The sequence below is a fragment of the Alnus glutinosa genome, chromosome 1, assembly GCF_958979055.1.
Source record: "Alnus glutinosa chromosome 1, dhAlnGlut1.1, whole genome shotgun sequence".
Taxonomy (NCBI): domain Eukaryota; kingdom Viridiplantae; phylum Streptophyta; class Magnoliopsida; order Fagales; family Betulaceae; genus Alnus; species Alnus glutinosa.
In genome coordinates, this window is record NC_084886.1 from 36912269 (window position 1) to 36937067 (window position 24799).

At 38.0% G+C, this 24799-nt stretch overlaps 3 protein-coding genes across 3 annotated transcripts; 2 read left to right on the forward strand and 1 right to left on the reverse strand.

Moving 5' to 3' along the window:
- Nucleotides 1-9739: 9739 nt before the first annotated feature.
- Nucleotides 9740-11593, forward strand: LOC133863131 (probable pectinesterase 67). Its single transcript, XM_062299123.1, has 5 exons — nucleotides 9740-10032; nucleotides 10136-10298; nucleotides 10752-10958; nucleotides 11066-11313; nucleotides 11440-11593. Exons 1-5 carry the CDS (start codon nucleotides 9740-9742, stop codon nucleotides 11591-11593), a joined length of 1065 nt encoding a protein of 354 aa, XP_062155107.1.
- A 507-nt stretch (nucleotides 11594-12100) lies between these two features.
- On the reverse strand, nucleotides 12101-13317 carry LOC133859623 (glycine-rich cell wall structural protein-like). The gene has a single exon (XM_062295091.1). It carries the CDS (start codon nucleotides 13229-13231, stop codon nucleotides 12101-12103), a length of 1131 nt encoding a protein of 376 aa, XP_062151075.1. The 5' UTR covers nucleotides 13232-13317.
- Nucleotides 13318-21654: 8337 nt separating this feature from the next.
- LOC133879825 (uncharacterized) lies at nucleotides 21655-24687 on the forward strand. The gene is made up of 4 exons (XM_062318601.1): nucleotides 21655-21881; nucleotides 22032-22087; nucleotides 24150-24216; nucleotides 24339-24687. Exons 1-4 carry the CDS (start codon nucleotides 21750-21752, stop codon nucleotides 24417-24419), a joined length of 336 nt encoding a protein of 111 aa, XP_062174585.1. The 5' UTR covers nucleotides 21655-21749; the 3' UTR covers nucleotides 24420-24687.
- The last annotated feature ends 112 nt before the right edge of the window (nucleotides 24688-24799 follow it).

Below are 24799 nucleotides of genomic sequence, written 5' to 3' on the forward strand. Positions count from 1 at the left end.
GTGTGTATATAAGTGGGTTTATGGCTTTATGCGTATGTATAGGTGAGTGTGTATGTAATGAATGTATATGCATACTATAAGATAAACATATAAACTTGAGACTAGATTGTTTAAGATTTGTGTTAATTTCTCTAATTACTCAAATAACAAATTGTAACCGTATTAAATAACTAGCAATTAGTGTAATTTTTTTTTTTAAAAAAAAAAAAATTAAACAATCACGACATTTATTTTACATATAGAATGAATAAATTAATGGGGTACTTACATTTTTCCCTCCATTAACTACCAACCATTGTCAATATGCCCCCATGAACTGACGTATCGACCAAGAGAGAGTATCTAACTACCATTTTTATATAGTTTGCCCCTTCCGTTAGTCAGACCTGTTAACTCGAACGGTCAAAGGGACATGTGCGCGTCACGTGCCGTCTAAGCCAATTTCCTTCCCATTTTGCCATCAACCTCGGTTGCTTAACAAATCTGAACAAAAAAAATAAAAAAATGAAAAAAAATTCAAAAGAGGAACACTCGAAGCTTCTTCACGTCATTTTCGTATCTCCCACTTCCACTCGAAACAGCAAGAGTTCTTGAAGAGTTGACTTAAAGAGCAACAATGTCGTGTTCACTGAAGAGCGAAGCTATGTTTGGAGAGCCCTTGTGCCGATGTGGACCCTGCACCTTTGAAGACTTCCTTCACCGAGGACAACTTCGGCCGTTTGTTCTACGGTTGTATTAATTTGAGGTAAGTATTTTTTTCATAGATTTGTAACTTTAAAGATTGGGTTTCAGACTTGATGGGTACTTCTATTATATTTCGTAGATAGTATGTAATTTTTTTTAGGATTTGAAAGTTTAAATCTTAGATCCAGATTCTTGTTTTTGGAATTTTGCTTTTGTTGTTGTTGAGCTGTTTCTTGTTTTTGCCCGAGTTGTTTTTTAGTTTTATTTTTGGGTTGGTTTTTTTGCTTGATCTGTTTCTTCATCGCATATTTTTTTTTTGTTTTTGAGTTAAGTCAAAAACATGTTATGTAATGCTATGTTATTGTGTACGATGGAGGTTTATAGATAGTAGATATAGTTTTGAGAAGTGAGTTCCTTCTTGTTTTGGTAGTTACGATTTTGCTTTTGTAGAGTTTTATTGGCCCCTTATTTGTGTGAATGTGTATAATGGTGCATGTGTTTGTGTGGATATTTATGTTTGAATGTAATAATTTGTCAGAAAGTATTAACCACGGTGTGCTTCATGTGCTAAAGTATTAACTATTGAACATAGTGACATTATTGTTAATACTTTCATATCTTATTGTCACTTATGTTAAATTCAATCAAAAGCAACAACAAGTATAAGAGATATGAAGTATTAACTTTGTGGTATGTATGATGTTTATTTTGCTTATATGGAATAAATAATAATCACATCTAGAAAATCCAATATATACTTTGCTTATATTTAGTAAATCAAAATTAATACTTATGAAATGCTAATATGAACATTGTGCATCCGAATGTGACTAATATGAACATTATGCATCCGAATGTGATTGATGTCTCGAAGGTGTCATTATTCATTTGAACATTGTGCATCCGAATGTGGCTAATATGTTCCCATTGTGCATCAGAATTAATGTGATTGATGCCTTGAAGGTGTCATTTTATAGACCCTGTTTAGCTTGTGTTGCATTCAACACTTTACAACTCAAAATATCAGTGAGTAGCGAACATTAATAGTGTTAATGCAGTCTTGTTAACTACCTAAACTTATGAAAATAACACTCAGTCACACATTAATAGTGTTAATTATGATAGTAAAGTGATATCAACTCTTAATTATAATTGGCCTTTTATTTAATGTTTTTTAACGTTGATAAACTAACTTGATTTTATGGCCTTTAATTTGAATAAGCTGGTTGGTCATGTGGATTCTTCCAATGGAAAAATACTAACATGTGTGACCATGCCAAATGATTGTTGGGTCGTTTGCAACACAGATTCACGGCTCAGAACAAATAGATTATGGAATTGAATGCGAAGTTATATATTGAAGCAATTCGATATGAGATGCAAGTGAAACAGTCCAAGACAAATATTCAATTTTTGGCAATTTCCTGAATTTTTTTTGGTGTCTTTGCAGTTGTGTTTTGGAGCAACTATTATGTTGCATGTAATGAACATTTGCACTATAAACGGCTACCATGAAAAAAAAAATGGTTTATGAAACTTTGTTATTCGATATGTAAGTTTGAAACTTTGTAGTGTATTGTGTATTGGTAAACTTTGTAATGAGTCGTGTATTGTTAAACTATGACTAGTGTATTGGTAGACTTGTAATGACTAATGTACTTGTAATGTATCACTACAAAAAAAATGGCTTTTTGAGCTGTTTTTGTTAGAGCCGTTTTAACAAAACAACTCTAATTTGAGCTATTTTAAACTAAAACGGCTCCAATTAGAGCTGCATTTTCTAAAACGGATCTAATTAATTTTAAGCCGTTTTTATTAAAACGGCTCCAATTGAAGCTGTTTTCATTAAAACAAGTAAAATTAGTTTGAGCCGTTTTTAAAGCGGCCTCTAATTTGAGCCGTTTTAGCAAAACGGCTCTAATTACAGCCGTTTTTTTTTAAAAAAAAAATGTCTTAAATTAGAGACGTTTAAACAAAAAAAAAAAGGTCTCACATTGATCGTACCACGTTCCATCACTTAGATCCTACCACAATCGATCACATAGATCGTACCACGATAGATCACTTGATCGTACCACGTTCCATCACATAGATCGTACCACGATCGATCACATTGATCGTACCACGACCGATCACACTTAGATCGTACCACGATCGATCTCACTTAGATCGTACCACGATCGATCTCACTTAAATCGTACCACGAACAATCACACTTAAATCGTACCACGATCGATCACATAGATCGTACTACGACTGATCATATAGATCGTACCATGATCGATCACATTAATCGTACCACGACCGATCATATAGATCGTGCCACGACTGATCACATAGATCGTACCAGGATCGATCACACTTAGATCCTACTACGATCGATCACATAGATCGTACCACGATCGTACCACGATCGATCACACATGATCGTACCACGATCCATTACATAGATCCTACCACGATCGATCACATTTAATTTTTTTTTTATAATTTTCCGTTTTTTTTAAACAAAAATTTGTTTTTTTATTTTTTTTTCCTTTTTTATTTAATTTTTTTTTAAAAAAAATATTTTTTATGTGTACTTTTCCCTATAATTAATATGTAATACTATATTTAATTAACTAGTATACTATATGCTTAGTTATCAAAAAATTAATTAAAAATAAAAATAAGTGATTGGAGCCGTTTTTGCAAAAAAAAGAGGCTCCAATTGGAGCCATTTTGGAAAACGGCTCTAAATTTTGGGGCCCTTCGCGCGGATACGAAATTTTTCGTGTCCCGCATGCGCACAGCCAAAAAAAATTCTACTTTTTGAATTTTAATTTTTTTTTTCCTTTCACACACCCATAAAATATTTGGATCTCTCTTTCTTTACTCTCTCTCTGCATAACTCTCAATCATCTTCCTTTCTCCCTTTCTTTCGTCTTTCTTATTCTTCTTGTCCCTTCTTCCTCTCTCTCTCTCTCTCTCTCTCTCTCTCTCGACGACCACCGTCGACGTGGGTCTCTTGAGTTTTGATATTTTAATTTGTGAAAAAAATGCATGTTGCTTATTTCTGATGGATTTCCCATTTTTTGACTAGGTAACTCCTGAGTCTCATACTGGATATGTCCAGGTGATATTGTGATTGAATTTGATGGGAAGCCTGTTAAAAGCATCAAGAAGGTATTTGTTGTTTTGTTTAGTTTTCTTTTTTTGCAGCTTTGTTGTTGCGGTATTGGGTGTTTCTGTTGTAAAGGTTTTGGTGTTTTGTGTTGTCTACTGCTTTGTTGTTACAGTAATATGATAGAATTTTTTTCTCCTGATTATGATTCATCTAGCCATGGTTGCAGCAAAGGTGCTCGACAAGATGCGGCAAAGAACGCATAGAAAAAGAAAAAGAGAAAGAACAAGGACCGTATATATATATATATATATATTATAATCTGTTTGGTTGCACGGAAAATGGGGAAAAGAAAAAGAAAAGAAAAGAATCAATGGTGGATTTTAATTAGTTTTCTAGGTAACCAAACGCTACTCTACAAGTCCCTTTTCTTTTTTCTTTTTTCTTTTTTACATTTTTTATTTATTTAGAGCCGTTTTAGGGTCCTTTAAACGACTCTAATTTTTGAACCGCTTTTTTAAAGCGGCTGTAACCATTTTGAGCATCTCTAAAAAAGCTGTTCTAACCGGTTAGAGCCGTTTTAGGTAAAAACGGCTCAATTCAGGTCTTTAATACTTGATGTGTTGACCCGTTCTCAAAACAGTTAAAAAAAAAGTGCAAATTGTTTAGAGCCATTTTAAGGGCTTAAAACGGCTTTAAATACCTTTTTTTTGTAGTGAATGTTTGTAATGACTAATGTTCAAATTTGAATTCGATTGGTAGCCTAATGCCTTATTTTGTAATTTGTATTGTATTAACTAATGTACTTGTAATGTTTGTAATATGATGTTTATTTGAATTCGGTTGGTAGCATATGGTAGTTCAATGCCCTACTTTGGTTAGGGTTATCATTTTATGATGGCATTTTGACAATTATTGTTAGTTCATGGAGGGAAAATGTAAATAATCCGTATCATTAAATGACATGAAATTTGGTATTGGTGATTGTAAATTGATCAGTATTACACAAAAGTTTGACAATCTCAAACTGATTCAGTATTGCATGTTTATTTGGCCTGAATTCTCCAACAAACCTAAAGTACAATATTTCCAACATACCAAAAAAGAGGTAATTTCCAACCACAAGACCAACATAGTTCATCAATATATATTTACATGATACATACACCAACTCCAAATTGATTAATTACATTCCCTGTAGAAACAACAACTTTATTTGGCCTCTTATCTCTAACAAATCTAAACAACAATATTCCTAACAACAACCACAATACAGGTCATCAACCTAGATTTCCTACAAACCTAAACACATGCACAACAATCCTGTCACCAACATAATCCACATAACCACAACAACAACAACCAATTGGTTCCAACAACATCATAAAAAACAACATATAAACATTGTTGCTACATAAGCACAAATTCAAGAACTTCAAGGACACCCCTCGGCCTTACAAACACAACCATAATGTCAAACTGTTACTTCATATATAACTAACAACACCAAAATGTTCCTTGTTCTTTCCCAACCAACATAAACACATGCACAACTATATTTTCAATATTCTATCAAGGCTGCCATATTGGTCTTTTCCCTTTGTCTTTGTTCTTGGCTTCCATGCATTGGATACCATTCTCAATAGTTGGTACCAGAACTCTTGCTGATCTTCTTGAAGGTTCCCGAATAACAACTCCTAATGCCCTAGCGGGTTCTCGAATGACCACCGCTGGTGCAGTTGTTGGTTGACGAGCATCCTCTATGAGATCAACAGTTGGTATTTTGTTATTGGGATCCGGCTTCTTAAACGTAGCTAACAACCTACCAGATCTTCTAGTAGGTACACTGTAATATCCAAGACCCAATGTCTTTTGTCTAGGAGGTGCAGTTGTGGGTTCAGTGACCTATGTCACACATGAAGAGTTAATAAGTCGATGTGGTATTTAATTATAAATAGAGTTTTATTTGTTCATGTGTGTATTTACATACATTTGTGGGGTTTCCTTTTCCTAATGGCCGAGTATGCATTGAGTCAAAGTTTGTCTTAATCCTTTTGGTAGAAGGAGGCTGCATATGCAACATAATCATTAGAAATAACACAAATATATAATACGATAATAACAAATGTTACTGATACATACATCAACAGTATTAGATGCGATTCTCTTGCTGGGTCTTGAAACAGGAGGTGCAAGTGTAGATGACTGTGTAGGTTGTGAATTATCAGCAATTGGTTGAGAAGGAATCTGCAACACAAAACAACCAAAGTTAGTAAAATCATTACCTATGTTGGCAATAACATTTTATTATAAACATATGTTAAGGATATATACTTACATCATCAAAACTCAACTCCGTTGCAGTGCTCGTGGGTACACTTATTCGTGACCACACTCCTTCACCTTAGCCCTGTACAATTGTTTGGTAGTGACATCTACATTCCATCTCCTTTTTACATGCATCATCATATAGAGATGCAAGTGGATAGTTTGGCTGTCTTAAATTTGTGGACCATTCTATCTGCAATCCACCTAGACGTTACAATATATCGAAGACTTGTAACATCTTGTACACTGATGCTTAGGGTTCAGTGACCTAAGCATAAAAGTCACCTCACTCGTTACCATTGAGCCATAAACTCTCCAAGGACAACCCTTGTCCCTACTCCTACACACTCCAATCACATGGTCCCCATCATTTTTTGTGAACACAACATCCTTCCCTCCAAACAAATTGTATTCCCTCACAGCTTTGCTGAATTGAGCAGCTGATTCAAATGACATACCAACATCCAAATGTGGGTCTTCCACGTCCACATCCTCAAACTGAGAAGTCTTAGTAACAAACTTAGCCCTACTAGCCGCCTCATATTTCTCATCACTTTTAGAGAGAGTAATCAAGATATCACTTCTAGCCAAATTAGAAGATACCTCATCCTCTTCTACATCATCCAACAATTGGCCATCCAAAGTAGCTGGACCACTTGAGCCACCAACATGAGTGGTCTCTGGTTGAGCTGCCTTTTCATTGCCACCCTCCTCATAGCCACCCTCATCATGGCAACTTGCCACATCACTCTCTCCACCATCCTCCTCATCAAAATCAGGAAGAAAATCAACATCATGGTTTGATGTACCAGCTTCTGGTTAGCCCCATCCTATGTATCGTCATCATCACTCATCAATGACCTCCAGTATGGGTCATTTATAATCTTCATTCTCCTTTCCTCATCACCACTATCCTCAACCTCATCACCCTCACCCACATATGAGCCTACTTCATCACCAACATTTACAAAAGAAACATTGTACAGTAGTAAAAGTTTATGACCTAAATGAACCTCAACCATTCTGATGACATCCGCATCAGAAGTTAAGAAAACTAACCCATCATCTAGATCTCTATCGGGTTCTCGATAGTAAATCAGATCACCTGGTTGGTATCCAAACTTCCTCACTACCGTTTCAATCTCAAAAAAGGAGAGACAATCCAGGTCATAGGACTCTTCGTACAACCCTATATCCCCTTCAACATATATGCTCTTGTATCGCCTATCAAACCAGCCCCCACGATGAACCCTAAAAATGACGTCGTTGCTTGCCATTTTATATGTAACACGACATCGAAAGAACAAACATTTTTATTTGGTAAGTGACAATGAATTGATCTTGACACGCAAATAACTAATACAAACCATATACTATAGAATTGGCAGACAAAAAAAAAAGAAAAAAAAAGAAGCAAAGTGGAAAGACATAAAGGATGGACACGTAACTATACTATACTATAGTTTTCTTTTCTTTGGTAAGTGACACTTAACAATACTATACTGTTAATCCAAAAAATAAGCAACTAAGTAACTAATGTGAAGTATATACAATAGAAGTGACAAACAAAAATAAATCAAGCAAAGTGGAAAGACAAAAAATACATGTGGCAGACAAAAAAGCATCAAAAGGTGTTAAAAAGAAAAAGAAAAAAAAAATCAATATTCCAAACAAAAAGTTCCCTACGTATTGGTTTGAATTGAGTTTTAAATAAACATTGACTAACTCTACTTCACATTATAATAAGATTCTCAAATTGTAACTACTTTTCCTATAAGCTTACAAATTGTAAGTAATTTTTTTTTTCAAGCATTGGAAGAACATATTTAATTTGATTGGTTCAGTTGTTGGAAGACCCCTATGTTTAGTTAGATATATTCCATTGCGTGGTTAATTAGGATTTGGGACGGTTTTTGTCCCCAACAAAAAATTTGATTTAGATTTAATTGTCTTATATACATTGATATATGTTCATGCATGTAAAACGATGAAACACAAGGGTAACTGAACACAATTTATGCAGTTATTGAACCCTTTGAGACCATATTCATTGTAAAACTAAGAGTGTGATATTTTGTCATTTGTAATTGCAATGAGTGATGATTTATTATTGTTTGTTTTATAGGTGTATAAGGAATTAGGAGTTTCAAAATTTTAGTTAAATTTGATAATAGGGGCAGTATGGATATGCATTTGAATAACCTGTTTGATAGATTCCAGGAGCAATTCAGGACCACTTCATGAAAAAAAAAAATGCCACTTCAGGAAAAAAAAAAAAAAAAAAAACACCCAACAAACAAATTGGAACAAATGGGACCATTTCAGGGAAAAAAAAGCAAAAACCCAACACACGAACGGAAAAAAAAAAAAAAAAATGGAACCACTTCAGGAAAAAAAAAATGGAATAAAGGGGACCACTTCAGGAAAAAACAAAAAAAAAAAAAAAGAAAAAAGAAAAAAGCAACAAAAGCAAACCAAACCAAACACTGACAAAGGGGCGACCACCGCGGGACCACTTCGGACAAAAATGAAACCAATAAACAAGTAAACGACCAAATCCCAAGTAGCAAAACTATGGGTACCACCAACAAATAACAGTAAAAAAAAGAAATCAACAGCTTTGATGCTATAACTTAATGAAAACAAAAGAATAAATAAAAATATTTACAATGCTGAAAATCTCGAGTGATTTTTAGATTACTTGTAGCAGATCTATTGGGTTTGGGACGGTTTGATGTTCGAAGATCGCGTTAGGTCTGAGTAAAATTTCTAGGGCTTTGAGTGCTGACAGTGAAGTGTGTGGTGTTCATCCAAAAGAGAGTGAAGTACTGTGCGGCGCAACAATGCTCAAATTAGGTTAGTTCGGACATTCACACACGGGGGGACGGGGCATTTCAGGTATTCTATATGCAAAACTAAGGGTATATGTGTAAATCAATAAGTGAAATTTTTGAAATTCAGCCAGTTTTTTAATAAAGGTATATTCGTCTTTTAACAACCGAGACTGAGGGCAAAATGGGAAGAAAATCGGCTTAAACAGCACGTGAGGCGCACATGGCCCTTTGACCGTTCGAGTTAACGGGTTTGACTGACAGAAGGGGACAAACTATGTAAAAATGATAGTTGGATATTCTCTTTCGGTCGATGTGTCAGTTCATTGGGGCATATTGACAATGGCTGGTAGTTGATAGGGGGAAAATGTAATTACTCATAAATTAATTGAGTAACTCTTGAACAAATTCTATCTAGTTCGAAAAATAAATAAACAGATTATCTACCTCAATGATAAGTTGAAACTTAGCTCGTGTTCCAAAAACATTAAACCGGCCCAATGTCATTATTTGTGGAGATGAGATTAAGCCCAAATTTGCGCGGACTTATAGTAAATAGGTCCAGTCAAACCCTTCCATATAACGTAAGCATAGCATCCACCAGCCAAGAATTGGCGCCCTTAAAAATGGTGGGAAACTGGCGTTAATGTTATTGTTAGTAAATAAGAGAAGCCATAATGAAGGAGTGCATGTGAACCACACAAGAATCCGTTGAAGACCCTCCAAAATAGTGAAACCAACCTCCCCCACATTGCCCTTAACCAAATTTTTTGTGTCAATTAATTAACCATATATGTCTTCCTCTTCTCGCCCATCGCCGCCACCGCTCCGTACAGCAACAATGCATATTGCCTTGGCAATCGTCTTTGTGATCATCTCTGTCACTTTTACGGCTGACGTGCGTGCCTTGGATGTCCAAACGGTCATCAACTCTCCTTTACTGACGGAAAAGATTAGCACCAACCGCACAATCAAGGTCGATATTAATGGGGATGGGGAATTCAAATCTGTCCAAGCGGCCATTGATTCTGTTCCTGAAGGCAATTCGCACTGGGTCATCATCCATGTTAGGAAAGGGGTCTACAGGTTATACAATATTTTTAATCATATCTGTCTGTGTAGGAGAAGCTTATAATTGTAACTTTTGCAATGAATGAATTAATAATGCTTGTTTATTTTTGGGTGGCAGAGAAAAGGTGCACATTCCAAAAAACAAGCCATATATATTCCTGAGAGGGAATGGGAGAGGAAGATCGGCAATTGTATGGGCTGAAAGCTCTTCTGAAAACGTGGCATCTGCTACTTTTAGGGTCGAAGCCACCAATTTCATTGCCTTTGGGATTAGCTTCAAGGTCCATTAATTTATACTTCGATCTTGTTTGCCTATCTTTCTTTCTCCAAAGTTGTATGATATCTAACAAATAATCTTTATTTATTTATTTATTTATTTTATGAATAAGTAAACATTTTCATTCAATAACTAAACCAATACAATTAAACAGCATAGAAGCTGAAACACAACAGGAATAACCTGTAAAAAAAACCAGGCTCTGTTTCAGACCCCCCAAAACAGAGCACAAAGACTAAAAAGAACTAGAATCAAGCTAGTAAATCCGCAGTAATATTCCAGTTTTGACAAAGAATAAGATTTGCCCGAGTCTTCGTAAATCTACCCCCTGCCCAAAAGTCTGGAGCGCATTTCATTTTGTTTTCAGAAACGAAAAACATTTATTCATTTAATTTTCGATATTATCATTAGATTAACCTTTTCTCTTTTTTTTTTTTGGTTGTCTTGAACAATGCAGAATGAGGCTCCCACTGGGGTCGCTTATACGTCACAAAATCAGTCAGTGGCAGTATTTGTTGGTGCAGACAAAGTAGCATTCTACCACTGCGCATTCTACAGTACACATAACACTCTCTTTGACTACAAAGGCAGGCATTACTACGATAATTGTTACATCCAAGGCTCCATCGACTTCATCTTTGGCCGTGGCAGATCCATCTTCCATGTAAGTAACTAAATTCACCTTCTATTTGGTGTCTGACAGTCCACAAATAGCGAGCCATGCATAATATTACAAATTTTGGATATATATATATATATATATATATGCAGAGCTGTGAGATCTTTGTGATTTCAGACAAGAGGGTGAAGATTCATGGATCTGTCACAGCTCAAAACAGGGAAAGTAAAGACGAGAATAGTGGGTTTGTGTTTGTCAAAGGCAAGGTGTATGGCGTTGGTGATGTATACTTGGGGAGAGCAAAAGGTGCATATTCCAGAGTGATTTTTGCAAAGACATACCTCTCTAAGACCATTGTACCGAAGGGCTGGACCAATTGGAGCTTTGACGGTGCCACAGAGTAAGAAAGCTAGCTACCCCCACAGTTTCAATTCCCTTACGTACAGATTCCCCTATCATATTAGAATCACGTAAATCTTAAGCAGAATAATTTAGAAAGTGTTGTAATTAATTAATATTGAAACAGGAATCTACACCACGCGGAGTTTAAGTGCCATGGACCGGGATCGGAGTCAGAAGAGCGTGCTCCTTGGTCGAAACAACTCACTGAAAAAGAAGCTGCCCCCTTCCTTTCTATAGATTACATTGAAGGCAGGGAATGGCTGCCGGTGTGGATATGAAGAATATTGCTGTACGTGTGCTTCACAAATGGGTATGAAGAATATTAATATTAATTAATTTCTCGCGTTAATTCGTTTCAAATCAAATCCATTTTTAGCCTTATATATAGTTTGAGGGTTTTATCATTTATGTGAATGTAGGTGGCGCCTTTGGGCTACCAATATATATATATATATAGTATATATATCAGGAATTGAATGTACAATGCGATTGCAGTAATTAATATCGACCTTGAATGGTAATCGGCCGGTACATTTAAACGGCGAAGTGCTACCAAAAGACGTTGCTAATTAATTAATTAATTAATTAATTAGTTTTATTCTGAGTATATGATTGCATGGAAATGCATGCAGAATTAATTATATTTTTGGACGAAGAAGTTGTAGCTCGATCTTAATTCATTTATTTCACATGTTAATTGATACATAAGTAGTACATCCATACAAAAGCATGGTATCACAATACGTCGGACATTGCTTCTAAGCTTTGATCGCTTAATTTTCTCATCAAAATCCCCCACCAATTCCCCCACCAGCACCTCCTCCAGCACCACCTCCACCACCAAACCCTCCTCCAACACCTCCTCCACCACCAGCACCACCACCTACCCCACCTCCGGCTCCCCCTCCAACTCCTCCTCCTGCACCACCTCCAGCTCCCCCTCCAATTCCTCCACCACCACCAGCACCACCTCCAAAGCCACCGCCTGCACCACCTCCATGGCCAGCTCCCCCTCCAACTCCTCCGCCACCACCAGCACCACCACCTACACCACCTCCGGCTCCCCCTCCAACTCCTCCTCCTGCACCACCACCAACACCGCCACCTTCACCACCTCCAGCTCCCCCTCCAATTCCTCCACCACCACCTTTTCCACCACCAGCACCACCTCCAAAACCACCGCCTGCACCACCTCCATGGCCAGCTCCCCCTCCAACTCCTCCGCCACCACCAGCACCACCACCTACACCACCTCCGGCTCCCCCTCCAACTCCTCCTCCTGCACCACCACCAACACCGCCACCTTCACCACCTCCAGCTCCCCCTCCAATTCCTCCACCACCACCTTTTCCACCACCAGCACCACCTCCAAAACCACCACCTGCACCACCTCCATGGCCAGCTCCCCCTCCAACTCCTCCGCCACCACCTTTTCCACCCCCAAAGCCACCACCTGTACCACCTCCTACACCACCTCCGGCTCCCCCTCCATGGCCAACTCCTACGCCACCACCTTTTCCACCTCCAAAGCCACCACCAGCACCACCACCTGCACCACCTCCAGCTCCTCCGCCACCACCTGTACCACCTCCTACACCACCTCCGGCTCCCCCTCCATGGCCAACTCCTACGCCACCACCTTTTCCACCTCCAAAGCCACCACCTGCACCACCTCCGGCTCCCCCTCCAACTCCTCCTCCTGCACCACCGCCACCTCCAAGACCCCCTCCAGCCCCGCCACCAATTCCACCACCCTTACCAAATCCTCCGCCAACACCACCACCACCTCCGAGGCCTCCACCTCCTATGCCATCAGAAAATGTATCTTTCTCAATTTTTCGACACTCTGACAGCCCTATCACCAAGAATACCAGAATCACACCAAACACACCAACGTACTTAGAAAACCTCCCCATGTTTGTTCGAAACAAAAGGAGGGAAATATTAAATATAAGATGTGAATATTTGCTTTGTAGGTACGTTTAGCAGATCGAGTGGTAAAGGTTTTATAGTGCAAGTATTAAGAGACAACATTAATTCATGCAGTTGAACTCTACTCAACTTAATTTTGTTACATGCAATTGCGACTGTGGACCATTAATAAGGCCAGCTAGCTTAATGAAAATGGCGCAAAATTCAACTGGTTTGAAAAGGAAAGGCTCACGGCCGGTGAAATCATAATGGTATATAGTCTACATATAGACCGACGTCCCACCTCCCAACTACTTCCAAAATGTACAACACTACCCCCACCGTCACCTGTCCAATTCGTCTCTAATCAGCTACTTCGCGTCCTTGTCTGCGTCAGTTTGACACCAGCCTATTATCAGGTTATGACTTATGAGTATCACAAACCACGCTTTATGAGCTTACTTTTTCTGTCTCTCTCGCTCACGATCTTCCCGCTCGTAATTACAGCTACGTACGATCGGTGGAGTACTCATATCTTTTTTTTTATCCTTCCAAATTTGTCCATGATTATTATAGTCTTATACCTCATTTGTTTCGGGGTTTTAATATTTTAGTTATTTTTTTAGTATTTGGTAGAGACGAAAATAATACTCAATGAAATTTATTTTTAGTTTGACCGTAAAAACCTCTTTAATTTTTAAAAAATGATTTACGGTTTACTAGAATTGTTGGTAGCCCGGTTCTTCCGCCGAAGATTTCTGAATTTTGGTATCTGATTACTGAAATCAGCGGCACTGATCAGATTTCGGCAACAACCACCGGAATCCGGCCGGTGCCAGAATCTGGACTACTAGATTCCGATGACGTTGTCGAATTTCGACCAAACTATTCCAGATTCTAACAAAACTGGTTGGAATCTAGTAACAGCGGTCGGACGTCGCTGAATTCCATTTTACATCGTTGGTGATTTTTTTGTAAATGCCGGAATATATTTTCAGAAAAAATATTTTTTTGAAAAATTATTTCGTTGAAAATATTTTACGATCAAAAGCATTTTACGATCATGAAAGAGGGCTGCTACACTTACAACCAAGTTCCCACGCCCAACTTCTCACAACCTGACGTGGCATGCCACGTTAGATTTTTTTTTTTTTTTTTTCCCGTTTTCCACCCTCGAATTGCCCACCCCGAGGCCGGAATCCGGCCGGGGAAGGGCCGGATTCAGCCATTCTCCGGCCAACCAAACGGGATCCGACCGTTCTGGCTGAGGAAAGGACAGCCGGCTCTCCAAATCCCGAGATGCAGTCGCCGGCGATCTTTGGGGTCTGGATCTCGTCGTCTCGGTTGCGCCGGCGTCGTTCCGGTTGTATCTACCTCGGTGAGGCCCTTCGTCGGTGGGTGTGTTTCCGGATCTTCTTCGGTGGGTGCGTTTTCGATCCGGGTGTGCTGAGTTTTCCGATGACTCCGGTGAGATCGGCCGGGTCCAGCGGCGCGGAGGGTCCACGTGGAACGACGGTCGGCTTCAGGCGGCGCGGGGTTCTTCTCCACGCACGGATCCGACCCAAAACTCGGGTGTGCGTGATCTGGGGTGCCGGATGGGTGTTGCCGGCGTGGTCCGTGGTGGACAGTGACGGCTTGTTCCGGGGTGGGCGGTGCCTGTGTGGGTCGCCGGGGTAGGCGGCGCTGGGATGGTTCAGGGTGGGTGGCGCCGGGGTGGGTGGTTTTGGTTTTGGATCGAAGAAGAATGAGAGAGAAGAAGAAGAAACACAGAGAGAGAGAGAGAGAGAGAGAGAGAGAGAGAGAGAGAGAGAGAGAGAGAGAGAGAGAGAGAGAGAGAGAGAGAGAGAGAGAGAGAAAGAGAGCGTTGGTTGAAAATGAAAAAAAGAAAAAGAAAAAGAAAAAAAAAAAATATATATATATATATATATATATATATATATATATATATCTGATGTGAAAATTCCACATCAGGTTGTAAAAATTTGGTTGTAAGGATTTGGTAGTAAGTGTAGCATTTTCCTTCATGAAAACAAATATCTTCTCCAAAAACATAAGGGGGTCTTGACATTAAAACTTTCAAGATGTATCTAATTCAAGATGAAGATGGACCGGAAACTGCTCCATTCAAAGAGTCTTTAGACTTAATTCTGAAAGTGAAATGATTCTTTCACAACTCTTTTGTACAATTCATACACAACCCAGACACATTGGGCAGGACCCACATGTGAAACCTACATACATGAGTCTCACCTAATGTGTCTAGGTTGTATGGGAGTTGTACAAAAATGGTTGTACATGAATCACTCATCATTATGAAAAACAAATATCTCAAAAACAAGTAATCGGAGATATTGAAAATAGCTCGACTATAGGGAGAGGAAGAAAAGCCGTAGTGCGCGTTAAAAGAAGCAACAGATTGAGCTTTAGAAAGCCGTTTCGCTAACGAACAAGCAATGGACGAGCGCGCTAGCGCGAAAGCCGTTGCGTGTTAGTGCATTCGTTTTCTTGCAACATCCGTTTTCTTTGAGCGTTAGTTTTTTATATGGGAAAATTACATTAATATTGGTCTATATAGTTGGCCTAAATTACAAATCACTCTTTGTCGTATTTAAATTAATTCAGAAATCCATGTGGTTGGTCTAATTTATTAGTGCTGACATGGCGCCTAATTGAATTTGTTAAAATTTTTAACGGAATTTAACTCTAGGGAGAGATTTGTAAATTACCAACCACAAGGATTTCTGAATTAATTTTGATACAACGGGGAGTGATTTATAATTTACGTTAACCACACGGACCAATAATATAATTTTTCACTTTTATTTATTTATTTATCTATTTATTTTATTTTTTATAACCATCGCATTAAACATTAATTTTGGGCAGCCACCCCCAAGTGTCGGGGGTGGCTGCACCCCACCCCTAGGCGCTGGAGGTGGCCATGCGCCACCCCCAAACTTACGAATTCTATTTTCTATTTTATTTTTTTAAAAAAAATAGTTTTTAAGTTTTATTTATTTATATTTTTAATATTTTTTTATTTTTTTATTATAATGGACATGTGTCGATTTTCTATTGGCTATGACGTGACAAACTCAAGAATTATGTTAACTTGGTGGACGGAAAACAAGTTATCTATTACATTCTTTACTTGCATTTAAATATTATTTCTCATTCTTTTCTTATTATATTTTTGCCAACACTCAACGAAGAGAAAATATTGAATTTTCACACATTTTTTGAGCTACACCGTACAAATGTTGCACCGGTTCAACATTCTAACAGGATTACACAATTTATGGAAAAAGAAAAAGAAAAAGCAATTGATCATTCTTTTTTTAAAAGAAAAGCAACAAAAATACAAAATACAAAAGAAAAACAAAGCTGCTAGAAACATACAATAAGATTAATAATTCTTAAAATTGACCATACAATTGCCACATGTACTTGATAAGGTCGAATAGCAGCTGATAATGAGTTTGACCGTCTCTAATGTTTACATGCCTCTCAATGAACTCCAGAGATCTATGGGTATGCTCGTGAAAAATTTGTACATAGGGAGTTTCATCGATTTATTCATATTCAATGTAGCATCGTCAGTATTTCGTTTGTCTTCAATAATCATGTTATCTATTATTATGCATGCTTTTTATAATGAAAAGTGAGTGGGAGAGAGATGGATATATACAGGGATGGAGCCGGAAAGTATTTTAGACAAGGGCCAAAGCATTTTTTTTTTTTTTTTAAAAAAAAAAAATACTAAAGAAAATATACTTCCAAGCTATCATTCACGAATATCAGCCATCAGATAACTACGACAAGAAAAAGATTGATAATGGCATGAAGTCTTGGATAAACAAGAGGAAGGCTTATGACATTGATGAAACTGACCCTCGAAATCAACAGAGTTGTTCCCGAAGACGTACGACCTATGGTTAGACATGAAAGTTAACATTAAAGATCGAGCAGGAGGTTCTGATTGAGATGAGATGTCCTTATAGCACTAGTAGCAGATGCCCTATATGTGGTTCCCTTATCTAAAATAGGAAAAATTTGAAAAAAGTTCCAAAATCAAGCCACAGCAGTTGCCCTATTTTAGGGCTCCATCCTTAGGTAGCTACAGTGCTACTCAATACATTGGGTAACACTGTAGCTACCAATAGATTATTTTAATAAAAAAAAATCTCTCTCTCCTCTCTCCTCTCTTATTGCCCACTCTCTTCTTCTTCTTTTTTTTGCAGCTCAGCACCAGCACCCCATGCCTTCGAAGAATTCGCCACTCATTCTAGTAAAGTGAAGAAAGACAAGCAATAACCATACAATTCGAATTCAATTTTCTTTTCTCAACAACCAAACAGTCACTATAAGAACAAAATAGACATAAACAGAGTAAAATTAAACACACAGATTTCATTCACAAAGCAAAGTGAATCAATCTCTCCTCCGAGTCCATTCCTCCAGCCGCCACAGAGCGCTGTGAAACATCATCGTCGTTGTCGATCTCCAAGTCGTCCTCGTCCTGGAACACCTCCAAACTCCACATCTCAAAAACCCCCAAAATACAACTCGAAATCAACAAATAAAGAACAACAAAGCAACAAAACCAATAAATCAATGGAGGAGACAATAGAGAGATTCAGAGACAAACGAGAGAGAGAGAGAGAGAGAGAGAGAGAGAGAGAGAGAGAGAGAGAGAGAGAGAGAGAGAGAGAGAGAGAGAGAGAGAGAGAGAGAGAGAGGAGAAGAGTCAGAAGATGCTCTGCAGAGACAAATGGAGAGAAAGAAGAAACTAGAAAGATGGAGAAGAGAGAGAACACACTTTTTTGGAATTAAAAAAATATATATTAAAAGTAAAAAATATTATTTTATTGATATAAGGAAGATTAAGGAAATCTGTTGTGGGGTATTTTTTTTTATAGGAAAAAAAAAGTGGTTTGATTCACTAAATTTTCCTTAAATTAAGGAAAATAGTTGGGTGTCTGTTGCTAATGCTCTATAGAGAATATATTTTGCTTGATGTCATGGATGCCATAAACAATCTGCACTTGGATGCACACTCAGTTCAATCATCTGGATCTGCTTCTAATGGCATTCAATTCTAACATTGACCTTAAAATCTAAGGTTTGTCCTTCATCCTGATTTAGCTAGGGAGACTCCAGAAGTTAATTTTCCCTTAATGCTCCGTTTGTTTCGGCGTAAACTGATTTCTGAAAAATGATTTCGGTATTTTTCGGTGTTTGGTAGGAGCGAAAAATAATAATCAACCAAAAAATGATATATGTTTGACAAAAAATGCTTAGTAAATTTTAGAAAATGATTTACGCTTTTTAGCGTAAATCATTTTTCAAAGACACCAGACGCATTCAACCATTTTAAACGACACAGTCGACCTTCACGTTCAAATAGTCGACCATCACCAAAATCTTACCGGTACTGAAATTTGCCAACATCTGGTCCATGTCTTCGGAATTTGGCGACGGAATCCGGTCAGCCCAGATTCCGACGACCAAACTGGTCATATTCCAGCCATCCAACCGGATTTTGGTCGTCTGGCCGAATCTGGCCAGAACATCCGGACCGACTAGCCGGATAGATCTGGCCAGAATATCCCGGCCAGAACGGCCGAATTCTAGCAGTTCTGGCAAGATTCCGGCCAGTAGGCCGAAGTTCGGCTGTTCTGTGCCGAATTCCAGCAATTTTGGCCGGAATCTAGTCACTTTTGCCGTAATCTGGCCACTTTCGCCGGAATCCGGCCAACCCAGATTCTGACGAAACTATTCGGATTCCGGCATTTATTTTGGATTCTGGCTATAGTAGTCGGAATCCGGTAAAAGTGGCCGAAATCCTGTCAGTCAGTCAGAGAATCTCGTCTCCGGTGATTTTTATATTATTTTACATTAATATTTATATGTTTTGAATAAAAATTGATTTTTATAGGTTAATATGATTGAATAAAAATATAAAAAATATTTGTGATTTTCCGTACGCGTCAAACACCGAAAAATGCTTTCGGCGAAAAATATTTTCCAGAAAAATGACTTCCCTAAAACCATTTTACGACGGAAACCATTTTACATAGAAACAAACGAAGCATAAGTTGCTGAATGTTGATTCTTTTGACTTGGTTCCAGTTTCGAGTAGCAGCAATGGCACCCGCGGGAATGATCAAACAAGCACTCTGGAAAATTGCTTGCAAGTGTTGAGAAGCCATATTTAAGCTAGTTATTAGCAACTTGTATTTTTTTTTCTAAGAAATTGGGGGGCTATCGCCCCTTCCGGCGTATTAGGATCCTCTTCAGTTCAAGAGAACTGGAGAGTATTTAGTCCCTTATAATGTAAGGGTATTTTTGTCTCAAAAAATATGAAAAGACAAAAATATTCCTACATTATAAGGGACTAAATATTCTTCAGTTCCCTTGAATTGGAGAGGATCTGTTTCTCCTACCGGTCCCCCCCTTCCGTCGCTGGATACATGAATATCACATGGTTTTAGTTTTAGTTTTTCTCAATATTTTATTAGTTATAGATTGAATAGTAAATATGCTATAGAGCCTATTCACTATTCATTCTAGAAGGAAAATAGCCACTTTGCCTTATCTGGTGGATTGGAAAAAAACTTGAAAATAGTCAAATTTGACTATTTTGAAGGATTTCACTAGCATGCTGGAGATGCTTTAATAAAATATTAACTAAAACAATATGATATTCTCTCACATCCCACGCTCGCTCTCACTTTTCATTGCAAGGGCTACGTGTAATTATATTATGTTGTTTTTAGTTGCTTTGTTTTTTTTTGGCATTGTTTTTTTAAAAAAAAAAAAAAAAAAAAAAAGAAAAAGAAAAGAAAAGAAAAAGAAATACTAATTGCTTTGTTTTTTTTTGTTGCTTTGCTTTCTTAAATTGTGTAATTTTGCTAAAATATTGAACTGCTGTCACACTCGTACGGTGTAGCTCAAACAATGTATGGAAATTCAATATTTCCTTTTTCATTGAGTGTTGGCGAAAATATAATAGAAAAATAAGAAATAATATTTAAATGCAAGTTTTTTTTTTTTTTTTTTTTGAAAGGAACATGTAAACATTTCATTAATACACCCCAAGGGTAACAAAGTTACAGTCATCAACTCAGACCAATAAGGGACTCATCAAACGTCCCATTACAATTACCCTGAAACTCAGATTATACTGATAGTTGCTACAAATAAACCTAATCAACAGGAATGTGCCTCTACGTTGACATATGAACCTCTACTTGCACTATGGAGTCGGTCACAAACCATCAAAGACCAGGCTAAATCTAATACAGAGCAATACTATCAAATACAATCTGCATACAAGAACAGGAAAAAACACCCAACAAAGGAGCTGTCGTCGGAATAATGAACCGCCGGAGACGGCGCGTGTACCACACGCGCCGCCGCCGGCAAATCCTCTGCAGCAACCGAACATAAATCCACCGAATACCACCACGCACGGCAACAGGGGCGGAAACGTGGTCAACACGCGCGGCCATGGAGTAACTAAACCCCCTGGCGCGTGCCGACCACGCGCCGGTCAACAGTGAGATTTTCGGCCGGAGCAAGTAGCGGCAGAACCGGAGGACGACGGCGGGCAAGGCTGGGGGGCGCGTGTCGACTAGAAAGTGGCAGAACAGAGCAGATCTGGAACTAAAAGAATGATAAAAACTGGGCCTCTCCAAATCATTCCGCCGGCGACACGAACGACGGATGCTCCCCCTCCATCTCCTTTCTGAGGTGTTTTCCTGCCAAGAAACAAAGAAACCTAAAGAAACTAAGAAAAACAAACCACTCCATTGTCCAAAAAGACAAGGAGATCAAAACCACACTGGAACAATTCCAGGGGGACTCAAAACTCCACAACCCTAATGGTTGGGAGACTCTAACCTCCACTAGGCAAACCCCGGGAGGAACAAAATCCGGGAGGAGGGAGGGAAACTCCCTCCTCCCGGCAACCCAAGCTCAGAAAAAACTCTCCCTCTTTTGACAAAGACCTACGAGAGAGAGAGAGAGAGAGAGAGAGAGCTCCTTTTTTTTAACTACCGTAATTATTTAAATGCAAGTTTAGAGTATAATAGAAAATTTGTTGGAGATAGTATAAAAAACATAGTAACTAAAATAGAGAGTTTTACTTTTTTAACAGTTACTTTGGCTATTATTGCTGGAGATACTTTAAACTGTCCAAACTAGAAGAAAAAAGGTTAGTTTGTCTATTCTGCTGACACAAAAAAATTATTCATAATAGTTAAATTTAGTTATTGTCACTTATTTGCCTATTTTGCAGGAGACGCTCTTAAAAAAAAGTAATTTAATTAGATTTGGGCCGAGGTGTGGGATGTTGATTGAAGCCCATGGGCTTGGGCTATTATCAATGGGCTTCTTCCTCGCATATTGCTTCGTTTCGCTATGACGCTATCGAAGTCCACAGCAGTTGGCAGAGCTTAGATTAGGGTTTCAGATTCTCACATTTTGGCTTTGCACGGAGAGCAATCGATCGAAGAAAAAATGGAGGGCGGAGACGACGGAGGGGTAGAGAGAGTGGTGGACTCGAAGGACTTGCAGCAACAGAGCAAAGCCCTCGACAAGCTCACCGACCGCGTCGAAGATCGCCAGCTGGATTCCACTCGCGTCCAAGAGGTCCTCTCTCTCTCTCTCTCTCTCTCTCTGATGCTCTGTTTGCCTGCCAAGAAAATGCAGGAAAAATAAAAATGAATTCTTGAAACTTATATAATGGAATGTGTGAAGTTCTAGTGCTTTTTCTCATGGTTGTGTTGGATGACGTGGCAGGCGATGGCGTCGATTGCTGCATCGGGGGAAGCGGACTGGAACGCTGCGAGAATGAGGTACGAATTGGATTCTCTGGCTTTTGCTTTTGGTTGCGAGCTAAGGAATTGATTCAAAACGACGTGTAGTGTAGTCGTGGAGTTATATTATAGTGAATATTTTTGGATTATTATTACAGTTTTATGTTTGAATTTCTCCTTTGTTTTTGTTGAATGTGAAATTCATTGCGGCTTTATCTGCATTCTCAACAGCTCCGAACAAAATTTATGACAAAAAAAAATTGCTGCTTTTTCTACTGTTTCCTCTTCTTTCTTCATTTTGAAGAGCTAAAAAGTATTTTGAAGTCAGAATTAAACTAAAATTAAATGATATTTTAATCCTTTTCATTTGATCAGAATTGTAGATCTTTGAGTTTGTTACCTGATATCTTTTTCCGGTATATTGTGGTGAAGGTAAGCCTTGATTATGTGATTTGCGTGCTGCCCTTGAACTGCATTTCTTTACATGAATAGCTTGCAAGTTATCGTGTGTGTTATGTGTTGGACTGCAATAATGAACCTTTTTTTTTTCAATGGTTAGGCTTCTTAGGGTTTATAATTTAAATGTTGACCATCTGAATTTAAATAAAACTAGTATTTTTAGCTGCATACGAAATTTTTTATGAATGTAATTTAAATTTAGTAGATGTTACTTACCAAAAAATAAAAAAAAAATAAAAAAATTTAGTAGATGTTCTTAAGTGAGTGTCACAAGTTAAAACTTTTAAGTATTTGCTGTAGTTGCATCTGAGCCAAACCAGAGTGCAACTCAAGGCTCCAGTGGCGGAGCTAGGATCTTCTTATTGTAGGAGCGGGATGCAGGACTAATAATTAATTAATATAAAATAATGTTACATTTTACTACGGTTTACCAAGAACCAACATAAATAATTTCTTTATTTCAAACACATAAAATAAAGTATTGCATGCCCAATTTATTGCTTCCAATATTTAATTATCTATCAATGATTTGCAATTATTTTGAAGTTATTTTCCTTCATGTAACATCTAATACCTTCTTTACTTAACGTCTAGAAAACATATTATACATTTTCAAATATTTTTCATGCTATGATGAAAATAATTGATGTAACACTATTCTTTATCAAACAGTATTATTCTTAGTTGGCCTCTTAAAAAAAACTTAGAGAAAGAACATAAAGTGGCCGTATAAGTGCATTGGGTTCAAGAGAATTTTTTTTTTTAAGAGTGGGCCGTACTTGAACCAATTAAGTGGCTGAAATGCCAAAAATTCATTTGCCAAATGGTGGGTTGAAAAAAAAAAGGAAAAGGAAAGTGGGTCTCTGAGATTCCATCCAGAGAGAGAGAGAGAGGAGACTTTTGGGAGTGAGAGTTTGAGAGAGAGAAAGTTCCAGAGAGGGGAAAGAAACTGTTTGGGGAAAAGTGAGAAAAAGAGAGGGAAAGCATGAGAGGGGCCAGGGCATGAGAAAACTTAAAAAACTTCCAGTCAAAAACATTTTTTCAAGATTTTTGCAGGGTCGGGCTCCGCTGCCTACCCCTGCCTATCTGCACCACTGACTCAAGGATATTCTCAGGCCAATGACCCAGATAATAAGCGTTTATGAACTTGTCAAGTGTTGGTGCAGCCATTTAGATTTGAGACCACCATGTGTGATGGCATAGATGACATTTATATATGTATGCTTTAGTTTACAATTTAAACAGATGAGATATGTTTGACCAATCTCATTTTGATTTTTGGCATAATATTGGTTTCCCATCCTGAATCAGATGATTTTATTTTATTTATTTATTTTTTCTCATCGTGTTTGCCATTGTTAATATACCTTTAAGAGTAACACCTTGGAACCTCAAGCTTATTTGGTACTATGACTGTAAATTGAGTGCTATCTATACCATAACTCGTTTTCACTACTTAATACAGCTCTAATCCGCAAGTTTTTTTTTTTAATTTTTTTTTTATTTGACTATGTTAGGGGCCTGCTGCATTAAGCTTTATTTAAAATATCATTTCACCTTCATCTGGTTTATTTCTGAGTTGCTTGTGGCTTATTCTGTGTTGCTGTATTTCAAAGCAAAGATGGTATTTTATTCCTTGCAGAGAGAAAGAATTGGCTGCTGTTAAGATCAGGGCAGCTGATGTTGACATAATTGCAAATGAACTAGAGGTTAGTTGAGTCCTTTTTTTCTTTATATTTTTTTCCTCATGCTGTTTACCGTACACCCCTCTGACTGCCAAAGACTTGCAATATGATCATTATGATGTTTCTTTCTTCAATATCGAGCACAGTTGGACCCAAAGGTGGCTGAGAGGACCTTACGTGAGCACAAAGGTGATGCTGTGGCTGCCATTCGACATTTGCTTCGATAGAAAGGCATTGAGGGGAAATGTAGCAAGAGTTTTTGGGTTTTCATATTTTGCTGCAATCATTTGCGTGCTTTTGAAATATGAATCGTGAACACTTTACAGCTATATTATTTAATCAATAGAAAGCATCAAAATCCCTGTGTCTTTGTTATGAAACATGTTTGCTTCAGAAAGATGTATTTCTCACCATGCCAATTGACCCAGACTTGTTTCGGTGCTGCTGAATGCTGTTTTACTCGGTTAATATCAGTAATTTTGCCTTATTTTATAAGCCGCGAATGCTTTTCATTTTCATACAAAGCGATGTATAAATTGAAGCGCCATAATCTCACAGTAGTTGCTTTTCTTTATTGGTGTTTCCGTGTGTGGGGGAGGATGAATGG

Excerpts from the sequence above, each read along its gene's own strand:
- LOC133859623 (XM_062295091.1), bottom strand. The coding sequence starts at position 13,231 with ATGGGGAGGTTTTCTAAGTACGTTGGTGTGTTTGGTGTGATTCTGGTA.
- LOC133879825 (XM_062318601.1), top strand. The coding sequence starts at position 21,750 with ATGGAGGGCGGAGACGACGGAGGGGTAGAGAGAGTGGTGGACTCGAAG. Across the intron at positions 21,882-22,031 it reads ATTCCACTCGCGTCCAAGAG|GCGATGGCGTCGATTGCTGC; the intron begins GTCCTCTCTCTC and ends ATGACGTGGCAG. Across the intron at positions 24,217-24,338 it reads TAATTGCAAATGAACTAGAG|TTGGACCCAAAGGTGGCTGA; the intron begins GTTAGTTGAGTC and ends TATCGAGCACAG.
- LOC133863131 (XM_062299123.1), top strand. The coding sequence starts at position 9,740 with ATGTCTTCCTCTTCTCGCCCATCGCCGCCACCGCTCCGTACAGCAACA. Across the intron at positions 10,033-10,135 it reads GTTAGGAAAGGGGTCTACAG|AGAAAAGGTGCACATTCCAA; the intron begins GTTATACAATAT and ends TTTGGGTGGCAG. Across the intron at positions 10,299-10,751 it reads CCTTTGGGATTAGCTTCAAG|AATGAGGCTCCCACTGGGGT; the intron begins GTCCATTAATTT and ends TGAACAATGCAG.